The sequence below is a fragment of the Hyperolius riggenbachi genome, chromosome 8 (genome assembly GCF_040937935.1).
Source record: "Hyperolius riggenbachi isolate aHypRig1 chromosome 8, aHypRig1.pri, whole genome shotgun sequence".
NCBI lineage: Eukaryota > Metazoa > Chordata > Amphibia > Anura > Hyperoliidae > Hyperolius > Hyperolius riggenbachi.
Window position 1 is genome coordinate 282826991 of NC_090653.1, and position 20818 is coordinate 282847808.

The 20818-nt window shown below is 51.4% G+C and overlaps 1 protein-coding gene across 5 annotated transcripts in view; it reads right to left on the bottom strand.

Annotated features, from left to right (window-relative positions):
* Positions 1–20818, bottom strand: part of GSN (gelsolin) — a 105144-nt gene that overhangs the window by 574 nt on the left and 83752 nt on the right. For 4 of the 5 annotated variants that reach the window (XM_068249051.1, XM_068249049.1, XM_068249050.1 and 1 more), the window contains 6 exons: positions 19795–19809; positions 10464–10634; positions 9169–9343; positions 6298–6419; positions 6134–6211; positions 4825–4885 (listed from right to left, as the gene is read on the bottom strand). In XM_068249051.1, the coding sequence (XP_068105152.1) occupies positions 4825–4885; positions 6134–6211; positions 6298–6419; positions 9169–9343; positions 10464–10634; positions 19795–19809 (622 nt within the window). The remainder of the gene's footprint in view (positions 1–4824; positions 4886–6133; positions 6212–6297; positions 6420–9168; positions 9344–10463; positions 10635–19794; positions 19810–20818) is intronic. The other variant, XM_068249048.1, reaches the window with a different exon arrangement.

The following is a 20818-nucleotide window of genomic DNA, read 5'->3' on the forward strand; positions in this document are numbered from 1 at the left end:
AGCTACATGATAGCCGCTGAATGGCATCCCCCGCCCCCTCCAATTGCCTCCGGTGATCAGAGCAAACAGGAAATCCCATTCAGAACGGGATTTCCTGCTTGGCTTCCCCAGTCGCCATGGCAACAATAGTGATGACGTCAATTGACAGTGGAGTCCCGATCCACCCCTCAGCGCTGCCCGGCACTGATTGGCCAGGCTACGCAGGGGTCTTGGGGAGGGGACGGGCCTGTTACGCAGCGGATCGGCAGCAATCACGTCCAACATGCAGCTAGCAAAGTGCTAGCTGCGTGTTAAAAAAAAAAAAGTGAAAATTAGCCCGGCAGGGCCTGAGAAATCCACCGCCGCGGTAATGGATGAGCTGAGCTCATTACCGCCAAGGTTTTTAAAGCTATACCAGTTGCCTAGCTGCCCTGCTGATATATTTGACTGCAGTAGTGTGAATCACACCAGGAACAAGCATACAGCTAATCTGGTCAGATCTGAATATAATGTCAGAAACACCTGATCTGCTGCATACTTGTTCAGGGTCTATGGCTAAAAAGTATTAGAGGCAGAGGATCAGCAGGACTGCCAGGCAACTGGTATGGTTTAAAAAAAAATAGTGGTTTGCAAAAGTATTCGGCCCCCTTGAAGTTTTCCACATTTTGTCACATTACTGCCACAAACCTCAATTGTATAGCTCTTTCATGTGGAATTCCAATACAAAGTGGTGTACATGTGAGAAGTGAAACAAAAATCATACATGATTCCAATTTTTTTTTACAAATAAATAACTGAAAAGTGGGGTGTGCGTAATTATTCGGCCCCCTGAGTCAATACTTTGTAGAACCACCTTTTGCTGCAGTTACAGCTGCCAGTCTTTTAGGGCGGGGATCCCCAACCTGTGGTCCACGGCCCACTGGTGGTCCGCGGGACGCTCCCAGTTGGGCCGCAGGACTGTCCTCTTCAACCCCCCTCCCGCCCCCGCCACTGTTATTACCTTAGCAGCGGCCGCTCTCCCCTCTCCAGCGCATGTATTTATTCATGCAGCGTATCTCCCGGCTGCTCTGTGTGATGCGCAGGAAGAAGGGCTCGGTTACCATAGTAACGGCGATATATATCGCCGCTACAGGAAGCCGCTGCCCTGCTTCCTGTCGCATCACACAGAGCAGCCGGGAGATACGCTGCATGAATAAATACATGCGCTGGAGAGGGGAGAGCGGCCACTGTTAAGGTAATAGCAGCGGGGACCACCACCTGGCTATACCGGGGCGCTATCCTGGGGCACTATACTGGCTATACTGGGGCACTATACAGGCTATACTGGGGCAACTATACTAGCTATGCCACTGCACCCTCGCCAGGACGCACGAGGGTGCAGTGGCATAGCTAGTATAGTTGCCACTGCACCCTCACTAGGACGCGCACCCGATGTCCACTCCCCCCGCGGCGGTCCCCGGAAAAAAATTTGGTCAGAAAGTGGTCCCCGGACCGGGAAAGGTTGGGGACCCCTGTTTTAGGGTATGTCTCTACCAGCTTTGCACATCTAGAGACTGAAATCCTTGTCATTCTTTGAAAAACAGCTCCAGCTCAGTCAGATTAGATGGACAGCGTTTGAACAGCAGTTTTCAGATCTTGCCACAGATTCTCGATTGGATTTAGATCTGGACTTTGACTGGGTCATTCTAACATGGATATGTTTTGTTTTAAACCATTCCATTGTTTCCCTGGCTTTATGTTTAGGGTCATTGTCCTGCTGGAAGGTGAACCTCCGCCCCAGTCTCAAGTCTTTTGCAGTCTACAAGAGGTTTCCTTCCAAGATTGCCCTGTATTTGGCTCCATCTATCTTCCCATCAGTGAAAACTGATTTATCACCGATCAATCTGATTCGGTTTCAATCTGATCCGGAGTCGATACATTTTAGTTTTGCCATCTAGCTACAGACTGGTGCCATAGAAAGTACAGAGTGGTGCTGGTGACCTGACCTAGGTCCAGCACCAGGTCCTCTTCTGCACTAGAGCCCCATTACTATAGGGGGAAGGGAGGGGTGGCTCTTCAGCAGTAGAATGGGTAAGATGATAAATTGCAGTGCATCAGGTAAAGCAAGCAATATCTCCCAAAAAAAAAATTGATAAATGGCCGAGGGGGTTCTACTTGAAACCGCTCCACCTTGTGGCCATCGCCCACATTTGTCATACAGCACCATCTAGTGGCCATTGAGCATGCCTCAGGTAGATTTTCAGTAGACCACATCACAAACCATACCTGCTACATGCTAGGGATGGTCAATGAGATGCAAATGATCCTGAGTTTATGCATTATTATGCAAATTCTGCAGCTTAAGGCCTCTTTTCCACAGACTGTTGAAGTGTGTGCTCAGTAAGCAGTTGCCAGGCAGCAGTGAGCAGTTGAGTTTGAGAGGCATTTCACTGCCTAACAGTCCGTGGAAAAGAAGCCTAAAACCTGACTAAGTAAAATTAAACCCTGGTGGGATTTGATTGGTGCATTTTCAAGCTGTATACAAAGCTTTCATAATCCTGCATCAAATTGGATTTGCATCTCATTTCACCAGCCCTACTAAATACTATAGTTATCCTTCAAAATCATTTTCTACAAGAATACATGCGTGAGAGGGATGTGGAAGGCTGCGATAGTAGTTTCCTTTTAAACAATACCAGTTGCCGGGCTGTCCTGCTGATACTCTGCCTTTAATACATAGACCCTGAAACAAGCATGCAGCAGATCAGGCGTTTGGCATTGTCAGATCTGACAAGATTAGCTGCAGGCTTGCTTCTGGTCTGATTCAGACACTACTGCATCCAAATAGACCAGCAGGACTGCCAGGCAACTGGTATTGCTTAAAGAGACTGAAGCGAGAATAAATCTCGCTTCAGAGCTTATAGTTAGCAGGAGCATGTGTTCCCCTGCTAAAACGCCGCTATCCCGCGGCTAAACGGGGGTCCCTTCACCCCCAAACCCACCCCCGCAAGACTTGGTCGCAAGTTGGTCGTAAAATTCTCTTCCTGGAGGCAGGGCTAACGGCTGCAGCCCTGCCTCCAATCGCGTCTATCAGACGCGCATCGCCGCCTCTCCCCCGCCCCTCTCAGTGAAGGAGAACAGAGGGGCGGGGGAGAGGCGGAGATACGCGTCTGACAGACACACGTGGGGCAGGGCTGCGGCGGTTAGCCCTGCCCCAACCAGGAAGCGCTCCCCCGCTGTACGGAGGGGATTTGGGGGTGAAGGGACCCCCGTTAAGCTGCGGGATAGCGGCGTTTTAGCAGGGGCACACATGCCCCTGCTAACTATGAGGTCTGAAGCGAGATTTATTCTCGCTTCAGACTCTTTAAAGGGACACTATGGCAAAAAGTTGTAAAATTTAAAATATGTGCAAACAGACAAATAAGTAGTAAGTTTTTTCCCCTAGTAAAACAAGCCATAAATTACTTTCTCCTATGTTGTTGCCACTTACAGTAGGTAGTAGAAATCTGACTGAAGTGACAGGTTTTGGACTAGTCCATCTCTTCATAGGGGATGCTCAGCAAGGCTTTTATTCTTTACAAAGATATTCCCGAAAAAGGATTTCAACAATGATGCTGGCCAGCTTCCCTGCTCACTACACAGTTTTTTGGCAGTTGGACAGAGCAACTGCCATTCACGAAGTGCTTTTGAAAGTAAATAAATCCCCGAGAATCCCCTAAGAAGAGATGGAATAGTCCAAAACTTGTCACTTCTGTCAGATTTCTACTACTTACTGTAAGTGACTGCAGCATAGGAGAAAAGGACTTATTTGTATAGGTTTGCACATTTTAAATTTTACAATTTTCCGCCATAGTGCTCATTTAAAAAAGGGAATATACAACTGACGTAAGAGGAATATGGAGGCTGCCATATTTATTAACTGTAGATAGTGCAGCCTTGTTTATAACAAGTGTTCTGCCCCGGCGAGAGCAGCTTCCCTCCAGCTACAACGCTGCCTGCCCCGGCGAGAGCGGCTTCCCTCCAGCTACAACGCTGCTTGCCCCGGCGAGAGCGGCTTCCCTCCAGCTACAACGCTGCCTGCCCCGGCAAGAGCGGCTTCCCTCCAGCTACAACGCTGCCTGCCCCGGCAAGAGCGGCTTCCCTCCAGCTACAACGCTGCCTGCCCCGGCAAGAGCGGCTTCCCTCCAGCTACAACGCTGCCTGCCCCGGCGAGAGAGCGTTGTAGCTGGAGGGAAGCCGCTCTTGCCAGGGCAGGCAGCATTGTAGCTGGAGGGAAGCTGCTCTCGCCGGGGCAGGCATTGTTGTAGCTGGAGGGAAGCCTGCCTGCCCCGGCGAGAGAGGCTTCCCTCCAGCTACAACGCTGCCTGCCCCAGTGAGAGAAGCATCAGACCAAGTAAAAACTTGCCTTATGCACGGTACGACCCGGCGGCTCGATTAGCCGCATCGACTCCCGCCTTGTCCCCGCCACAGTCCAGATCGATTCGCGCTCGTCCCTGCGGGCGCTTCCTTATCTTTCGCTCGACTCTCCGCGGGAATAGAGTGGGGTCATCGAACCTGTCATCAGTCGAGCCGCTGATGGCTCGATAATTTCTAAGGGGAAAAATGTACCGTGTATCCCCAGCATAAGGCATACTTTGTGGAACAAAACCCTGGTTCAACTCAAGGGTTTTTACAAGAATGAGCCAACAATGATGCGACCAATGCTTTCCACCAGAACAAAATCTGGGGAAGACTGGAGAGGCCATCCTGCGCATGCTCAATTAAAATACAATTTTTCTTCATTAACATTAATCTGTTTACAAAGAGTTCAGCTAAAGGACAGAAATCTTCGAACACAGATGCTGAGGAAGACAGAATACTACTTACCAGAGGCCAGAGCTTCTTTCTTCTCATCCTCCTGAGCTTCATTTCCAACCCAGACAAATACCTGCAAGAGAAATGGATGAGTTGGGCAACCTCTCCACCGGTGGCCACAAAGAGAAGACCTTCCCAAACCAAATCCACCCCACTGGTAGCCACAGAAAGGGGACCTCTCCCGGCCAAATCCACCCACCAGTGGCCAGAGATCCTGTAAAGGAGCAGAGGACTCACAGGACAGGTTTGCTTTAGGCATGACTACCAGTTTACACAGAGCGTTGCGCTGAGTGTTAGGGCCTGGAACCCACTAGTGGCAATTTTAGCAGAGTTTTGAGATAGCCGACAATTCCCAAAAACGCTTTGCCAAATGGAAGTGTGTGGTGGGGAACCCACTAGTGCAATAAGGGGTAATCGCAGAACATGTAGCATTTTGAGCACACAATGCTAAAGTAGGAAAGCGCTGCAAAAATCAGTTTCAAATCGATTTTGTAACGCTTTAGGGGGCCAAGCAATTACACTTTGAATAAACCTCAATACCCACCAGGTGTCTGGATTTCCTGCTTCCGCCTGTAGCCCCACCCCCTGAAGAAAGCGTTCAAAGGTGCTTCCCTGATCACAGAGAAGCACCTTTAGGGGCGGGGCCATGGATGGAAGTTGGACACCTGTTAAGTATAAAAGCTTTATTTTTTAAAAATGGCTAGTTTACTGTACAGCACTTCGAAGCGTTGGGTAATCGTGAGCGCAATCGCACTAGGAAACGCTGCAGTGATTTTAAAGCACTATCGATTCCTAGTGGGTTCTAGGTCTAACAAGCCCTTAGGGTAAAAATAACTGATAGCCATCGCTTTCACCTCCACCTTTGAAGAACTCCAGTGAAACGTAAAAAAGTGCTTCACTTTTACAATAATTATGTATAAATGATTTAGTGTTTGTTCATTGTAAAATCTTTCCTCTCCCTGATTTACATTCTGACATTTATCACATGGGGACATTTTTACTGCTGGCAGGTGATGCTGCATGCTTTTTTTGGCAGTTGGAAACAGCCGTAAACAGCCATTTTCCACAATGCAACGCGGTTCACAGACAGGAAACTGCCAGGACCATGGTTCTGGTAGTTTCCTGTGGGAGGGGTTTCACCACAGCCCTACAGATCCCCGATGGAATAGATTTCTCATGTAAAAAGGGGTATCAGCTACTGACTGGGATGAAGTTCAATTTTTGGTTACGGTTTCTCTTTAAGAGTTCATGAGAAGTGGTAAAGAACACAGTGGAGGCGAGCACATTCCATGATATAATTCTTGTGATGGCTGAAGATTACCTGATCCCATGTGTCGAGAAGCATAACATCATCTGTGGCCAGATCATCCTGGGTCAGCTCGCCAGGAACCTCCTCGATCTGCAGAACAAGAGTAAAGATGGGAGAGGTCAACACTGATGCAACCTGGAGAGCTTTATTAGCCAGCCTCTTCCAGGGTCACTTACAATGAAGCGTCCGGTCTTGTTGGAGCAGGCGAAGAGGCGTGGTGGGTGAGTGTTCAGCTTGTCCTTCAGCCTGGAAGACGTGCGGTATGGAGCCTTTCCTCCCAGCGCCGTCCAGAAGTCATCTGAAACAGTACAGGGTGTTAAAACCCAAAATTCCCTTCCAGCCAACAAGGATGAAGAGACACAAATAGAACGTGCCTTAAAGGACAACTGACGTGAGAGGTATATGGAGGCTGCCATATTTATTTCCATCTAAGCAATGCCAGTTGCCCGGCCCTCCTGCTGAACCTCTGCCTCTAATACTATTATCCATAGCCCCTGAACAAGCATGCAGCAGATCAGGCGTTTGACATTAATGTCAGATCTGACAAGATTAGCTACATGCTTGTTTCTGATGTTATTCAGATACTACTGCAGAGAAATAGACCAGCAGGGCTGCCAGGCAACTGGTATTGATTAAAAGGAAATATGACAGCCTCCGTATACCTCTTATTTCAGTTCCCCTTTAAACAGGATACCCGACACGGGACAGCTAAGGATGCTGCCACCTCGGCCTCAGAAGGGAAAATTATATAAAATATTATAAAGGATCAGATGGAGCTAAAGATTTAGGATTCTTCTCTGGGGCAAAAGCACAGGTTAGGTACTCAGACTTTCCCAATCTGCATCCTTGTTCCAGGCGAGGAACTCAGAAGGCATCAGATGTGAGAAAGTCTGCATCATAGATTGGAAGCTGCTGTAAACGATGCCTCCCCATAAGGCCTCTTTTCCATGAACTGTTGAGCTGTGTGAGCAGCAAGCCGCTACCAGGCAGCAGCAAGCCGCTACCAGGCAGCAGCAAGCCGCTACCAGGCAGCAGCAAGCCGCTACCAGGCAGCAGCAAGCAGCTGTGAGAGTTTGAGAGGCATTTCACTGCCTGTAAACAGTTCGTGGAAAAAGAGGACTAAACTGTTCTCCAAATTTTGAAAGGTTGGCAGCCTGAAGCACTAGTGGGCTGGGATTTGCTTAAACTGGTTGTTCTCTGGGAGTTCCATCTCACATTCTCAATCTGGTTCAGTAGGGATACGCATGAAGGTAAGATAAGAACAGTGCAAAGTGGAGGAAAGGATGAGACTTCACTTCCTCAGGAGAAAACTCCAGCAGCTTGTATCTGTACAGTGATTACATTTTTACCTTTCCAAAGAAACGTTTTTGGTTAGGTTAGCCTTCTACAAAAAAATGCAAGAGGCTTAGTGTAAAAACATTCCAGTTTACACTGAGGGCAAAAGGGGATCTTGTGATAGACCTTTATAATCAGGAGGTAACTGAATCCTCCCCAGGTATAAAAGATAAAGAAATATATTCACTGGTTTGTGATAAATGGGGACGGTCAAGATGCAGCAAAATCGTTGAGGTGATGCACTATTTTTAAGCTGCATGGCCCGGTTCACATGGGCAATTTAGCGGCAAACTGATCAGATCCGATTGACCGGTAATCCGTTACTCTGTTGTCGCTCAGGTGCTTCCATTCCATTTCCCCACATCCCCCCTATACACCCCAAAGTGGATTTTTCTCCTTAGAACGGTCCGTTTCTTCACTAGTGTGAAGAAACGTTCTGTTTTCTCGTTGACCCCAATGCAGGGCTTCAGGATCAGTTTCCATTCCGCTGGGCTCAGCAGTCCAGAAAAATTGCTGCAGGAGGAAACTTGCGTTCTGTTCAGCGGATCATGCAGACCAGATCCATTCGAATGGAATGATGTGAACATTGGATCTGTTCCCATTTGATCCAGGGACAGTTTTGTAACGCTCGTGTGAATCGGGCCCAGGGCTAGATTTAGGCTAAGGCCACCTAGGCCATGGCCTAGGGCACTGCAGGAGCAAGGGCACCAAAGCAGCTGGCTAAACTGGTGCAGCATTTGCATGCTTGCAAATGCTGCAATGCAGGGAGCTCAGGGGAGCGCCTGACCGCAGTACTCTGCTGCTAGCCACCTGTGCAGCAGCCATCTTGCTCTCTGTGCACGTTGGCGTTGTGGCGAGCAGCTACGGACTTGGGCAGCATTGGAGACAGAGGGGAAGAGAAAGCTTCTGCACTGGAGACGAGCGGAGAAATGAGTGACACTGATGGCTGCTGCAATGTAAAGGCGAGCTGGTTACCTATACTGAAAATGGGGAAGTGGGAAAAGGAGGGATTAAGGCAGTCATCTGGCTACCTATACTGGAAGGGGCAGCTGGTGACCGTGGCCTAGGGGGATAAAGAGTGCAAATCCGGCCCTGATCGGGCCCAAGTTTGTCTACAAATTTAACTTCAAGGTAAAGCTTCATTATAAATTTAAAAAAAAAAAATTAAAAAAAATTGTCCATAGCCTTGCATCAACCTGTAGCTATATGTAATTTGAAATTAACTTATCCAACTGGTACACTGTTCAAGCTGCATAAAGTGGTCAAGGAGATGCAAACATTCACAAACGGGACAGAAATACTCATCTCAGAGCGGTAACCCCGAGCTGGATCCATACGAGGTGTGTAGTTTGCAGATCATCGAGCGGTATGATTTTCAGGCTCCAAAAGCTTGTGAAAAAAATTGCACCACTTTGAGACAAGATGTGGCAGTAATCATACCGCCAGGGAGGTTAACTATACAAGCTTTTCCTCAGATACATCGATTAATGAGATAAGATGGTGAACTCCAACATTCTCAACGAAATTTGGTATGCCAATTGACCATGCATTAATTTCACGACGATTATACAATTCTCATCTAACGATTGCTCCTGAGGAAAAGATTTGTAGTGTATGGCCGCTGCAGTCCTCATGCACAATAGCAGGAGATGGACTTCAATCACCCGCGGCAACCACAAGTCACGTGGCCAGGATTCCTCCAATCTCCTTACCTGGCTCTCTGCCTTCTGACACTTGAGATCCGGAGACTCCCAGTACGTTCAGCAGCTCCTGGGCCCCCCGCTTCTCTGGATCGCTGGCCCCCTGGCCCACCCACAAGTAGGCAGCGGAGGGAGTCTTTAGCACAAACGCATCATTGGAGTTGAGATTGGCAGCCTCAGCATCCACCTGTAACACAATTCATCATTGCAGAAACCACCACAAGCCATCATCACCCACACATTCCACCACCTCCCCCACCCCCTTCACGGGCCACACCCCCAACCATCATGATGTTTAATGGACCAGTTATAAATGGGTGCTTGTAGGGGACAGTTTGGCTACAGTCCTTGACCACTAGTGATGTTCAGGTCTAGGAGGGGACAGTTTGGCTACAGTCCTTGACCACTAGTGATGTTCAGGTCTAGGAGAACTCATGGAGAAGCAGGTGATCAGTTTGGTCAGGTGATAGATATGCAAGTATCTGATTTGCTAGTCATGATCATGTGCTAAAGCCGGATGTGGACACTGCAAATCGCCTAATCGGAGCTCTAATTTGCAAACAAGTCACAGGCTTCTCCATGAGTTCTCCTAGACATGACCCAGTATAACCAGTGGCGACAAAGCCAAAAATGGGTCCCTGTGCAAAATGAAGCAGATCCCATGTCAGTGGGTGTGGTCATAACAGATCAGGGTTGAATCCAAACAATGTCGATAAGATAAAAGTACCTGAACTTGGGTCACATTCTCTAGGCACTACTAACGTAGCACACATTTTAAACTTGTATTGATCTCTGAAACTGAAGAGAAACAGTGATAACTTGTACCTCAGTCATATACAAGGAGAAAAGCTTAGATGATAATCAGGCCCTAACTGGTCCAATGGCATGGGCCCTAGAGGACATGGGGTCCCTGTGCGGCTACATGGGCCTTTGTCCGCCTTTGAGTAGGACGACAATCTTCATAGTTACTCTAGTGCTGTATCTGGTTAACTCAAAGCATCCTTTATGAAGGTTAACCACAATCACAGAAAGATAATTTTAGGTTCTTGACAAAGGGGTCCTCAGTTGCCCCCGAAACAGATTTGTGGGGGAAATGGCCAGAATGCGTCTAGTTTTACAACAGAAGATTCAGCATTCAGCAAAGAAACAAGCTGTGAAGATATGAAGTCTGGTTAATGGGTTGAGGCCTTCACCATGGTCTCTCGCTGCTTGCAGATTGGAAGATATCCGGACGTAGACTCTTCCTGCGCTGCCCCTTCCCCCCCCCCCCCCCCCTCCAGGTGACCCTGATGGCCGCAGCCACTCACCTCCACAGCTCTGCTGCAGCCAGAGGACGATGCACGGACTTGGAAGAGGCGCACATCTGAGTCAGGGGTCTGCCCGCCTTCTCTTGAGGTTCCTCCTTTGTAGACGATAAGTGGCTTTCCATCGAACAGGCTGAGCAGATGAGCTGGCTCTTTACCTTGTACCACGCGGACCTGAAATGTACAGAAGCATCCAGACACTGCATCAACCCTGCCTTCTCCAGTCTTTAGAATACAGCCCATTTCTATTGGCCCCCTTCACCCTCCAGACCCCTATCCTTACCACCCCCATACAGCACACACCCTCCAGACCCTATCCTTACCACCCCCATACAGCACACACCCTCCAGACCCCTATCCTTACCACCCCCATACAGCACACACCCTCCAGACCCTATCCTTACCACCCCCATACCATGGCCATACAGCACACATGGATGGCAAACAAGTGGTGAGGGATTAGTACGCAGGCTCACTATAATTACAAAATGCATGTTACGGGGAGGGGGAGTGAGGAGTATGGTGTAGAAAGGTCAGCTTTGGGTAGGTGTTGCATGCTTGGAGGTTTGATGGACCACCATTGTGACTTCCTGCGTGAATTGCTCTACATCCTCCTTGTATTTGTTTTTACATGCTGGGATTGGAATACAAAAATTTGGCAAAAATTGGATTAACCAAGCCAAGCTCCCGTCTGGGCTGAAACGGGCCCATAAAACACGACTGACTCACACTTGTACGCAGCAGGGATTAAACCAAATCAAAATGGAGCAGACACGATTGGCCCAAATCCAAGAAGTACATCCACTGCATAAAACCTGCATGCAAGCCATAAGGACTAGCAGCTTACTGATCATAGCTAGCCAAGCACACAAGGAGTCCTGGGAAAGTGGACAGGGACTATGCATCTAAGCAGAGGATAGCAAGGATGCAGCACAGTGTGTGAATGCTGCATGAGCAAGGAAAGATTGGGATAAAAGCCTCAGGAGACTCACCGCACGAGACTGAAATCACAGATACCACATCAGTGACTTTCCAGCAACCATCACTGTTCTGATATGACCCACATTAGGGCTGGAAACTCCTCCCATTCAATAGCAAACAGCTGACATATGCATCAGTCACTGAGTATCCTGACTGGAGGGGTGTGGAGAATACTTTGCGAGAAGCCTCTGTCGGAAGCTGCTCTCCTACTAGGCTGCATAAAGGCAGTTTTACATAGACTGCAAACTATCTGCAAAGGGCGCAAAATTGCAATTCACAAGATGTACTTCAAATTTATTCAAGCACGCGCTCTGTATAAAAGTTAAAAAACTCTTTATTAATTCAAATTCACATAGAAACCATTAGTAACGGAGTTTCCTACCTTCTCTCACACTCACTTCAACCTTCATTCATCCACACCATAGAAGGGCCCTTGGGCCCTATGGTGTGGATGAATGAAGGTTGAAGTGAGTGTGAGAGAAGGTAGGAAACTCCGTTACTAATGGTTTCTATGTGAATTTGAATTAATAAAGAGTTTTTTAACTTTTATACAGAGCGCGTGCTTGAATAAATTTGAAGTGTAACTTAGTTGAAAATTGAGGGTTGAAGGGATCCCTCACTCTTGCACGCTGCTGAGCAGACAGTTATTCCCCTCCAGCGCAAGGTAATTGTTTAATTGTTTAATTCACAAGATGTAGTCAGAGAATTGCATGCTGGGAAACCATTGCAATTAATTAGCGATTTTCAGGTGCAAAACTGCCATTCCGGCTCCAGGACGACAACGTTCTCTTTGCCAAGAGGCCCTCTGCACAGGTATGCCACCCAGCCTCCATCCGAAGCTTCTCACCCAGGCAGCCTGTTCTGCAGGGAATGCCTGAGGGTTTGTCGTCACTAAACTTTCACACAGAACACTAATGCAGCAGCAAGAAATACACCATTTAATATTCTGCTCGGGTTCCAGTTGGAATCGTCTCCATGACAACCACCATAGAGCCACTGAAGTTAAAGTGAGGCCATAAGAGGGGGACACTATAATTAGAGCCATTAGAGTGGCTGTTATCAGAAGCAGGGGAGATTAGAGAGAGAATGGCTTCTCACTATGTACAGCCACCAGGTCAGAGTACAGGAGAGAACCAGAATAAACCTCTCCACAGCACAGGTGTGTCAGCGGTCCTGTCTGTACTCTCCCACAGCACAGGCGTGTCAGCGGTCCTGCATGTGCTCTCCCCCAGCACAGGCGTGTCAGCAGTCCTGCATGTACTCTCCCCCAGCACAGGCGTGTCAGCAGTCCTGCATGTACTCTCCCCCAGCACAGGCGTGTCAGCAGTCCTGCATGTACTCTCCCCCAGCACAGGCGTGTCAGCAGTCCTGTCTGTACTCTCCCCCAGCACAGGTGTGTCAGCGGTCCTGTCTGTACTCTCCCCCAGCACAGGCGTGTCAGCGGTCCTGTACGTACTCTCCCCCAGCACAGGTGTGTCAGCGGTCCTGTCTGTACTCTCCCCCAGCACAGGTGTGTCAGCGGTCCTGTATGTACTCTCCCCCAGCACAGGCGTGTCACCGGTCCTGTATGTACTCTCCCCCAGCACAGGCGTGTCACCGGTCCTGTATGTACTCTCCCCCAGCACAGGCGTGTCACCGGTCCTGTACGTACTCTCCCCCAGCACAGGCGTGTCACCAGTCCTGTACGTACTCTCCCCCAGCACAGGCGTGTCACCGGTCCTGTACGTACTCTCCCCCAGCACAGGTGTGTCAGCGGTCCTGTCTGTACTCTCCCCCAGCACAGGAGTGTCACCAGTCCTGTATGTACTCTCCCCCAGCACAGGCGTGTCACCAGTCCTGTATGTACTCTCCCCCAGCACAGGCGTGTCACCGGTCCTGTATGTACTCTCCCCCAGCACAGGCGTGTCACCGGTCCTGTATGTACTCTCCCCCAGCACAGGCGTGTCACCAGTCCTGTATGTACTCTCCCCCAGCACAGGCGTGTCACCAGTCCTGTATGTACTCTCCCCCAGCACAGGCGTGTCACCAGTCCTGTATGTACTCTCCCCCAGCACAGGAGTGTCACCAGTCCTGTATGTACTCTCCCCCAGCACAGGCGTGTCACCGGTCCTGTATGTACTCTCCCCCAGCACAGGCGTGTCACCGGTCCTGTACGTACTCTCCCCCAGCACAGGTGTGTCAGCGGTCCTGTCTGTACTCTCCCCCAGCACAGGAGTGTCACCAGTCCTGTACGTACTCTCCCCCAGCACAGGCGTGTCACCGGTCCTGTACGTACTCTCCCCCAGCACAGGCGTGTCAGCGGTCCTGTCTGTACTCTCCCCCAGCACAGGCGTGTCAGCGGTCCTGTCTGTACTCTCCCCCAGCACAGGCGTGTCACCGGTCCTGTCTGTACTCTCCCCCAGCACAGGAGTGTCACCGGTCCTGTATGTACTCTCCCCCAGCACAGGCGTGTCACCGGTCCTGTATGTACTCTCCCCCAGCACAGGCGTGTCACCGGTCCTGTATGTACTCTCCCCCAGCACAGGCGTGTCACCAGTCCTGTATGTACTCTCCCCCAGCACAGGCGTGTCACCAGTCCTGTATGTACTCTCCCCCAGCACAGGAGTGTCACCAGTCCTGTATGTACTCTCCCCCAGCACAGGAGTGTCACCAGTCCTGTATGTACTCTCCCCCAGCACAGGCGTGTCACCGGTCCTGTATGTACTCTCCCCCAGCACAGGCGTGTCACCGGTCCTGTACGTACTCTCCCCCAGCACAGGTGTGTCAGCGGTCCTGTCTGTACTCTCCCCCAGCACAGGAGTGTCACCAGTCCTGTATGTACTCTCCCCCAGCACAGGCGTGTCACCGGTCCTGTACGTACTCTCCCCCAGCACAGGCGTGTCAGCGGTCCTGTCTGTACTCTCCCCCAGCACAGGCGTGTCAGCGGTCCTGTCTGTACTCTCCCCCAGCACAGGCGTGTCACCGGTCCTGTCTGTACTCTCCCCCAGCACAGGAGTGTCACCGGTCCTGTATGTACTCTCCCCCAGCACAGGAGTGTCACCGGTCCTGTACGTACTCTCCCCCAGCACAGGCGTGTCAGCGGTCCTGTCTGTACTCTCCCCCAGCACAGGCGTGTCAGCGGTCCTGTCTGTACTCTCCCCCAGCACAGGCGTGTCAGCGGTCCTGCATGTGCTCTCCCCCAGCACAGGCGTGTCAGCGGTCCTGCATGTGCTCTCCCCCAGCACAGGCGTGTCAGCGGTCCTGCATGTACTCTCCCCCAGCACAGGCGTGTCAGCGGTCCTGTCTGTACTCTCCCCCAGCACAGGCGTGTCAGCGGTCCTGTCTGTACTCTCCCCCAGCACAGGCGTGTCAGCGGTCCTGTACGTACTCTCCCCCAGCACAGGTGTGTCAGCGGTCCTGTCTGTACTCTCCCCCAGCACAGGTGTGTCACCGGTCCTGTCTGTACTCTCCCCCAGCACAGGAGTGTCACCGGTCCTGTACGTACTCTCCCCCAGCACAGGCGTGTCAGCGGTCCTGTCTGTACTCTCCCCCAGCACAGGCGTGTCAGCGGTCCTGTCTGTACTCTCCCCCAGCACAGGCGTGTCAGCGGTCCTGCATGTGCTCTCCCCCAGCACAGGCGTGTCAGCGGTCCTGCATGTGCTCTCCCCCAGCACAGGCGTGTCAGCGGTCCTGCATGTGCTCTCCCCCAGCACAGGCGTGTCAGCGGTCCTGCATGTACTCTCCCCCAGCACAGGCGTGTCAGCGGTCCTGTCTGTACTCTCCCCCAGCACAGGCGTGTCACCGGTCCTGTATGTACTCTCCCCCAGCACAGGAGTGTCACCAGTCCTGTACGTACTCTCCCCCAGCACAGGAGTGTCACCAGTCCTGTATGTACTCTCCCCCAGCACAGGAGTGTCACCAGTCCTGCATGTACTCTCCCCCAGCACAGGCGTGTCACCGGTCCTGTATGTACTCTCCCCCAGCACAGGAGTGTCACCAGTCCTGTATGTACTCTCCCCCAGCACAGGAGTGTCACCAGTCCTGCATGTACTCTCCCCCAGCACAGGCGTGTCACCGGTCCTGCACGTACTCTCCCCAGCACAGGCGTGTCACCGGTCCTGTACGTACTCTCCCCCAGCACAGGCGTGTCACCGGTCCTGTACGTACTCTCCCCCAGCACAGGCGTGTCACCGGTCCTGTACGTACTCTCCCCCAGCACAGGCGTGTCACCGGTCCTGTACGTACTCTCCCCCAGCACAGGCGTGTCACCGGTCCTGTACGTACTCTCCCCCAGCACAGGCGTGTCACCGGTCCTGTACGTACTCTCCCCCAGCACAGGCGTGTCACCGGTCCTGTACGTACTCTCCCCCAGCACAGGCGTGTCACCGGTCCTGTACGTACTCTCCCCCAGCACAGGAGTGTCACCGGTCCTGTACGTACTCTCCCCCAGCACAGGCGTGTCACCGGTCCTGTACGTACTCTCCCCCAGCACAGGCGTGTCACCGGTCCTGTAGGTACTCTCCCCAATACAGGAGTGTCAGCGGCAGGGCTGTGGAGTCGGTCCAAAAATCCACCGACTCCGACTCCTCAGTTTAGGATTCCACCGACTCTGACTCCTCTAATTTGCATATTACAATTTTGTTGATTAAAAGTATGTAACATGAATTTGTTGATTAAAAGTATGTAACATGAAATTTGTCTCTTAACTGCCAACGCTTAGGAATTTTACAAGACAACTGAAGTGAGAAGGATATGTAGACTACTATATTTATTCCCTTTAGACTAAAACTAGTCCTTGGTAAGAGTACTTGTAAAAGGTACAAACCGGAACAAAGAACATCTATCAGGCCCTAGGCAATGTAAGTGTGGGTACATGTAAGAATGATGTGCAGGTACTCTGCAGGGGAATGAGGAGATTGTAAACAGACAACACCTCTGTGTTCAATGTGCACAGCATTCTCAGTGGATTCCCTGCAGCTCTGTGGGGAGTGCATATGTAGAGTATAGTACTACTGTGTAACAAAGTAAACTTGAGACAGATGAAATTAAAGTTTTATACATACTTGGGGCTTCCTCCAGCCTCCTTCAGGATAATCAGTCCCTCGTTGTCCTCCACCACCTGGATCTTCTGCTATGAGTCCAGGTACTTGAGCCACTCAGGTGTAGTGCGCATGCACACACTCCGCCGCCAGGAGCATACTACACCTGTGCAGCACTATTGCGCAGGTGCAGAATGTTCCTGGCTGTGGGAGCGGCATGCGGCCGGACATCGCTGACTGGCTGAATTACCAGGACTCATAGCAGAAGATCCGGGTGGTGGAGGACAGTGAGGGACTGATTAGCCTGAAGGGGGCTGGAGGAAGCCCCAGGTATGTATAAAACTTTACTTTTCATCCGTCTCAGGTACCCTTTAATTTGTAGTCACCAAACCAAATTTTAACAACATATCAAATTATTTGATTTCATCAGCAAAGGGAGTGCATACATTTGCATAAATCAGCATCAATGCAGAATTATTTCCATCTCGTTGACCATCTCTATTAGTGACATAGCTATACATCAGGCTTTATTCTTACAGCATAGATGTTATTTAGTATATATAAGAGATTCCTGTGTACACATCATATATACAGTCACAATCAGATATGTATATCTGACTTTAAAAATACGGGGACTGCTTTATTAAAGCAGCACAAGTAACTAATTTTGATTGGTTTATTTCATTTTTGTGGACTAAGCACAGCTATTACTGTATATATACTGTATATATACACATTTTTAATGACCATTATCTGAGAAATAGAACATTTTATAATATTTTCTATTTTAATTACAGTTACAAATTCATTAGGAGTCGGGGTCGGAGTCGGTGCATTTTTTCCCGACTCCACGACTCCGACTCCACGACTCCGACTCCACGACTCCGACTCCACGACTCCGACTCCACGACTCCGACTCCACGACTCCGACTCCACGACTCCGACTCCACGACTCCGACTCCACGACTCCGACTCCACGACTCCGACTCCACGACTCCGACTCCACGACTCCGACTCCACGACTCCGACTCCACGACTCCGACTCCACGACTCCGACTCCACGACTCCGACTCCACGACTCCGACTCCACGACTCCGACTCCACGACTCCGACTCCACGACTCCGACTCCACGACTCCGACTCCACGACTCCGACTCCACGACTCCGACTCCACGACTCCGACTCCACGACTCCGACTCCACGACTCCGACTCCACGACTCCGACTCCACGACTCCGACTCCACGACTCCGACTCCACGACTCCGACTCCACGACTCCGACTCCACGACTCCGACTCCACGACTCCGACTCCACGACTCCGACTCCACGACTCCGACTCCACGACTCCGACTCCACGACTCCGACTCCACGACTCCGACTCCACGACTCCGACTCCACGACTCCGACTCCACGACTCCGACTCCACGACTCCGACTCCACGACTCCGACTCCACGACTCCGACTCCACGACTCCGACTCCACGACTCCGACTCCACGACTCCGACTCCACGACTCCGACTCCACGACTCCGACTCCACGACTCCGACTCCACGACTCCGACTCCACGACTCCGACTCCACGACTCCGACTCCACGACTCCGACTCCACGACTCCGACTCCACGACTCCGACTCCACGACTCCGACTCCACGACTCCGACTCCACGACTCCGACTCCACGACTCCGACTCCACGACTCCGACTCCACGACTCCGACTCCACGACTCCGACTCCACGACTCCGACTCCACGACTCCGACTCCACGACTCCGACTCCACGACTCCGACTCCACGACTCCGACTCCACGACTCCGACTCCACGACTCCGACTCCACGACTCCGACTCCACGACTCCGACTCCACGACTCCGACTCCACGACTCCGACTCCACGACTCCGACTCCACGACTCCGACTCCACGACTCCGACTCCACGACTCCGACTCCACGACTCCGACTCCACGACTCCGACTCCACGACTCCGACTCCACGACTCCGACTCCACGACTCCGACTCCACGACTCCGACTCCACGACTCCGACTCCACGACTCCGACTCCACGACTCCGACTCCACGACTCCGACTCCACGACTCCGACTCCACGACTCCGACTCCACGACTCCGACTCCACGACTCCGACTCCACGACTCCGACTCCACGACTCCGACTCCACGACTCCGACTCCACGACTCCGACTCCACGACTCCGACTCCACGACTCCGACTCCACGACTCCGACTCCACGACTCCGACTCCACGACTCCGACTCCACGACTCCGACTCCACGACTCCGACTCCACGACTCCGACTCCACGACTCCGACTCCACGACTCCGACTCCACGACTCCGACTCCACGACTCCGACTCCACGACTCCGACTCCACGACTCCGACTCCACGACTCCGACTCCACGACTCCGACTCCACGACTCCGACTCCACGACTCCGACTCCACGACTCCGACTCCACGACTCCGACTCCACGACTCCGACTCCACGACTCCGACTCCACGACTCCGACTCCACGACTCCGACTCCACGACTCCGACTCCACGACTCCGACTCCACGACTCCGACTCCACGACTCCGACTCCACGACTCCGACTCCACGACTCCGACTCCACGACTCCGACTCCACGACTCCGACTCCACGACTCCGACTCCACGACTCCGACTCCACGACTCCGACTCCACGACTCCGACTCCACGACTCCGACTCCACGACTCCGACTCCACGACTCCGACTCCACGACTCCGACTCCACGACTCCGACTCCACGACTCCGACTCCACGACTCCGACTCCACGACTCCGACTCCACGACTCCGACTCCACGACTCCGACTCCACGACTCCGACTCCACGACTCCGACTCCACGACTCCGACTCCACGACTCCGACTCCACGACTCCGACTCCACGACTCCGACTCCACGACTCCGACTCCACGACTCCGACTCCACGACTCCGACTCCACAGCCCTGGTCAGCGGTCCGGTCTACTCCCCCGAAGCACAGTCATGTCAGCAGTCATGTATGTAGCCCATGTTAAAGACGTAAAACTGTGCTCCAAACAATGCAGGTGGTGACCCCATCCACTGTTAGACACACAGGTGTACATTCTAATATCCAGGTCACAGATACCCCCATATTACATAAAGTGACCACCAGTGTTAAGAGTGCAATGTGGGGCCATCTGCATCTAGAACAAGGTGTACCCCAATAACCTCCAGGGTAGGGGGGCTTCAGTATTTAGCACACAAGAACCCAAGTGCCAAACCACACACACACACAGTAACCCCTGACATGTCAGTTATGGGGTCTCAGGCAGAACATGCAGGGGGTACCTGGCTCCTGGGTCCCTGTCAAGGAAGGACATATGGAGAAATGAGAAGAAATACCAAGATACGATTACAACAGTGGCAGAACTTTGTGCCAGGCATGCAATGAAGGGCGTAGGAACCGCCAGGTACACAGATTATTCAGAAGAACGCAAAAAGGAGCCAAGCAGCTTTTTTCCTGCAGTTTGTCCAGGTTTCGAATAGCTGTAGGAGCTGCCACCCCACACACACACACACACACACACACACACACACACACACACACACACACACACACACACACACACACACACACACACACACACACACACACACACACACACACACACACACACACACACACACACACACACACACACACACACACACACACACACACACACACACACACACACACACACACACACACACACACACACACACACACACACCTCTGCCCTTATTTACCCAGGTGAAGATGTGAATGCAATCGAGTGGTACGTCTCTAAACTGAAGTACGGTGTCCTGTCTCCCCACCCCTCCTGCTGATGAAAGCTTTTGTTTGCTCAGTGCTATTGTCAATTACAGCAGTCCTCATCTGCCTGCTCTGAGTAGGGCAATAGAAGCCACTAACATTTAAAGGACAACTGTAGTGAGAATAATATGGAGGCTGCCATATTCATTTCCTTTTAAACAATACCAGTTGCCTGGCAACCCTGCTGATCTCTTTGGGTGCAGAAGTGTCTGAATCAAACACCAGGAACAAGCATGCAGCTGATCTTGTCAGATCTGACAATTTCAGAAACACTTGATTGCCTCTAATACTTAAGCCATAACCCCTGAACAAGCTTGCAGCATAAGTATTAGAGGCAATCAGGTGTTTCTGAAATTGTCAGATCTGACAAGATCAGCTGCATGCTTGTTCCTGGTGTTTGATTCAGACACTTCTGCACCCGAAGAGATCAGCAGGGTTGCCAGGCAACTGGTATTGTTTAAAAGAAAATGAATATGGCCACCTTAATATCCCTCTAGTTACATTTTCTTTTAGTTG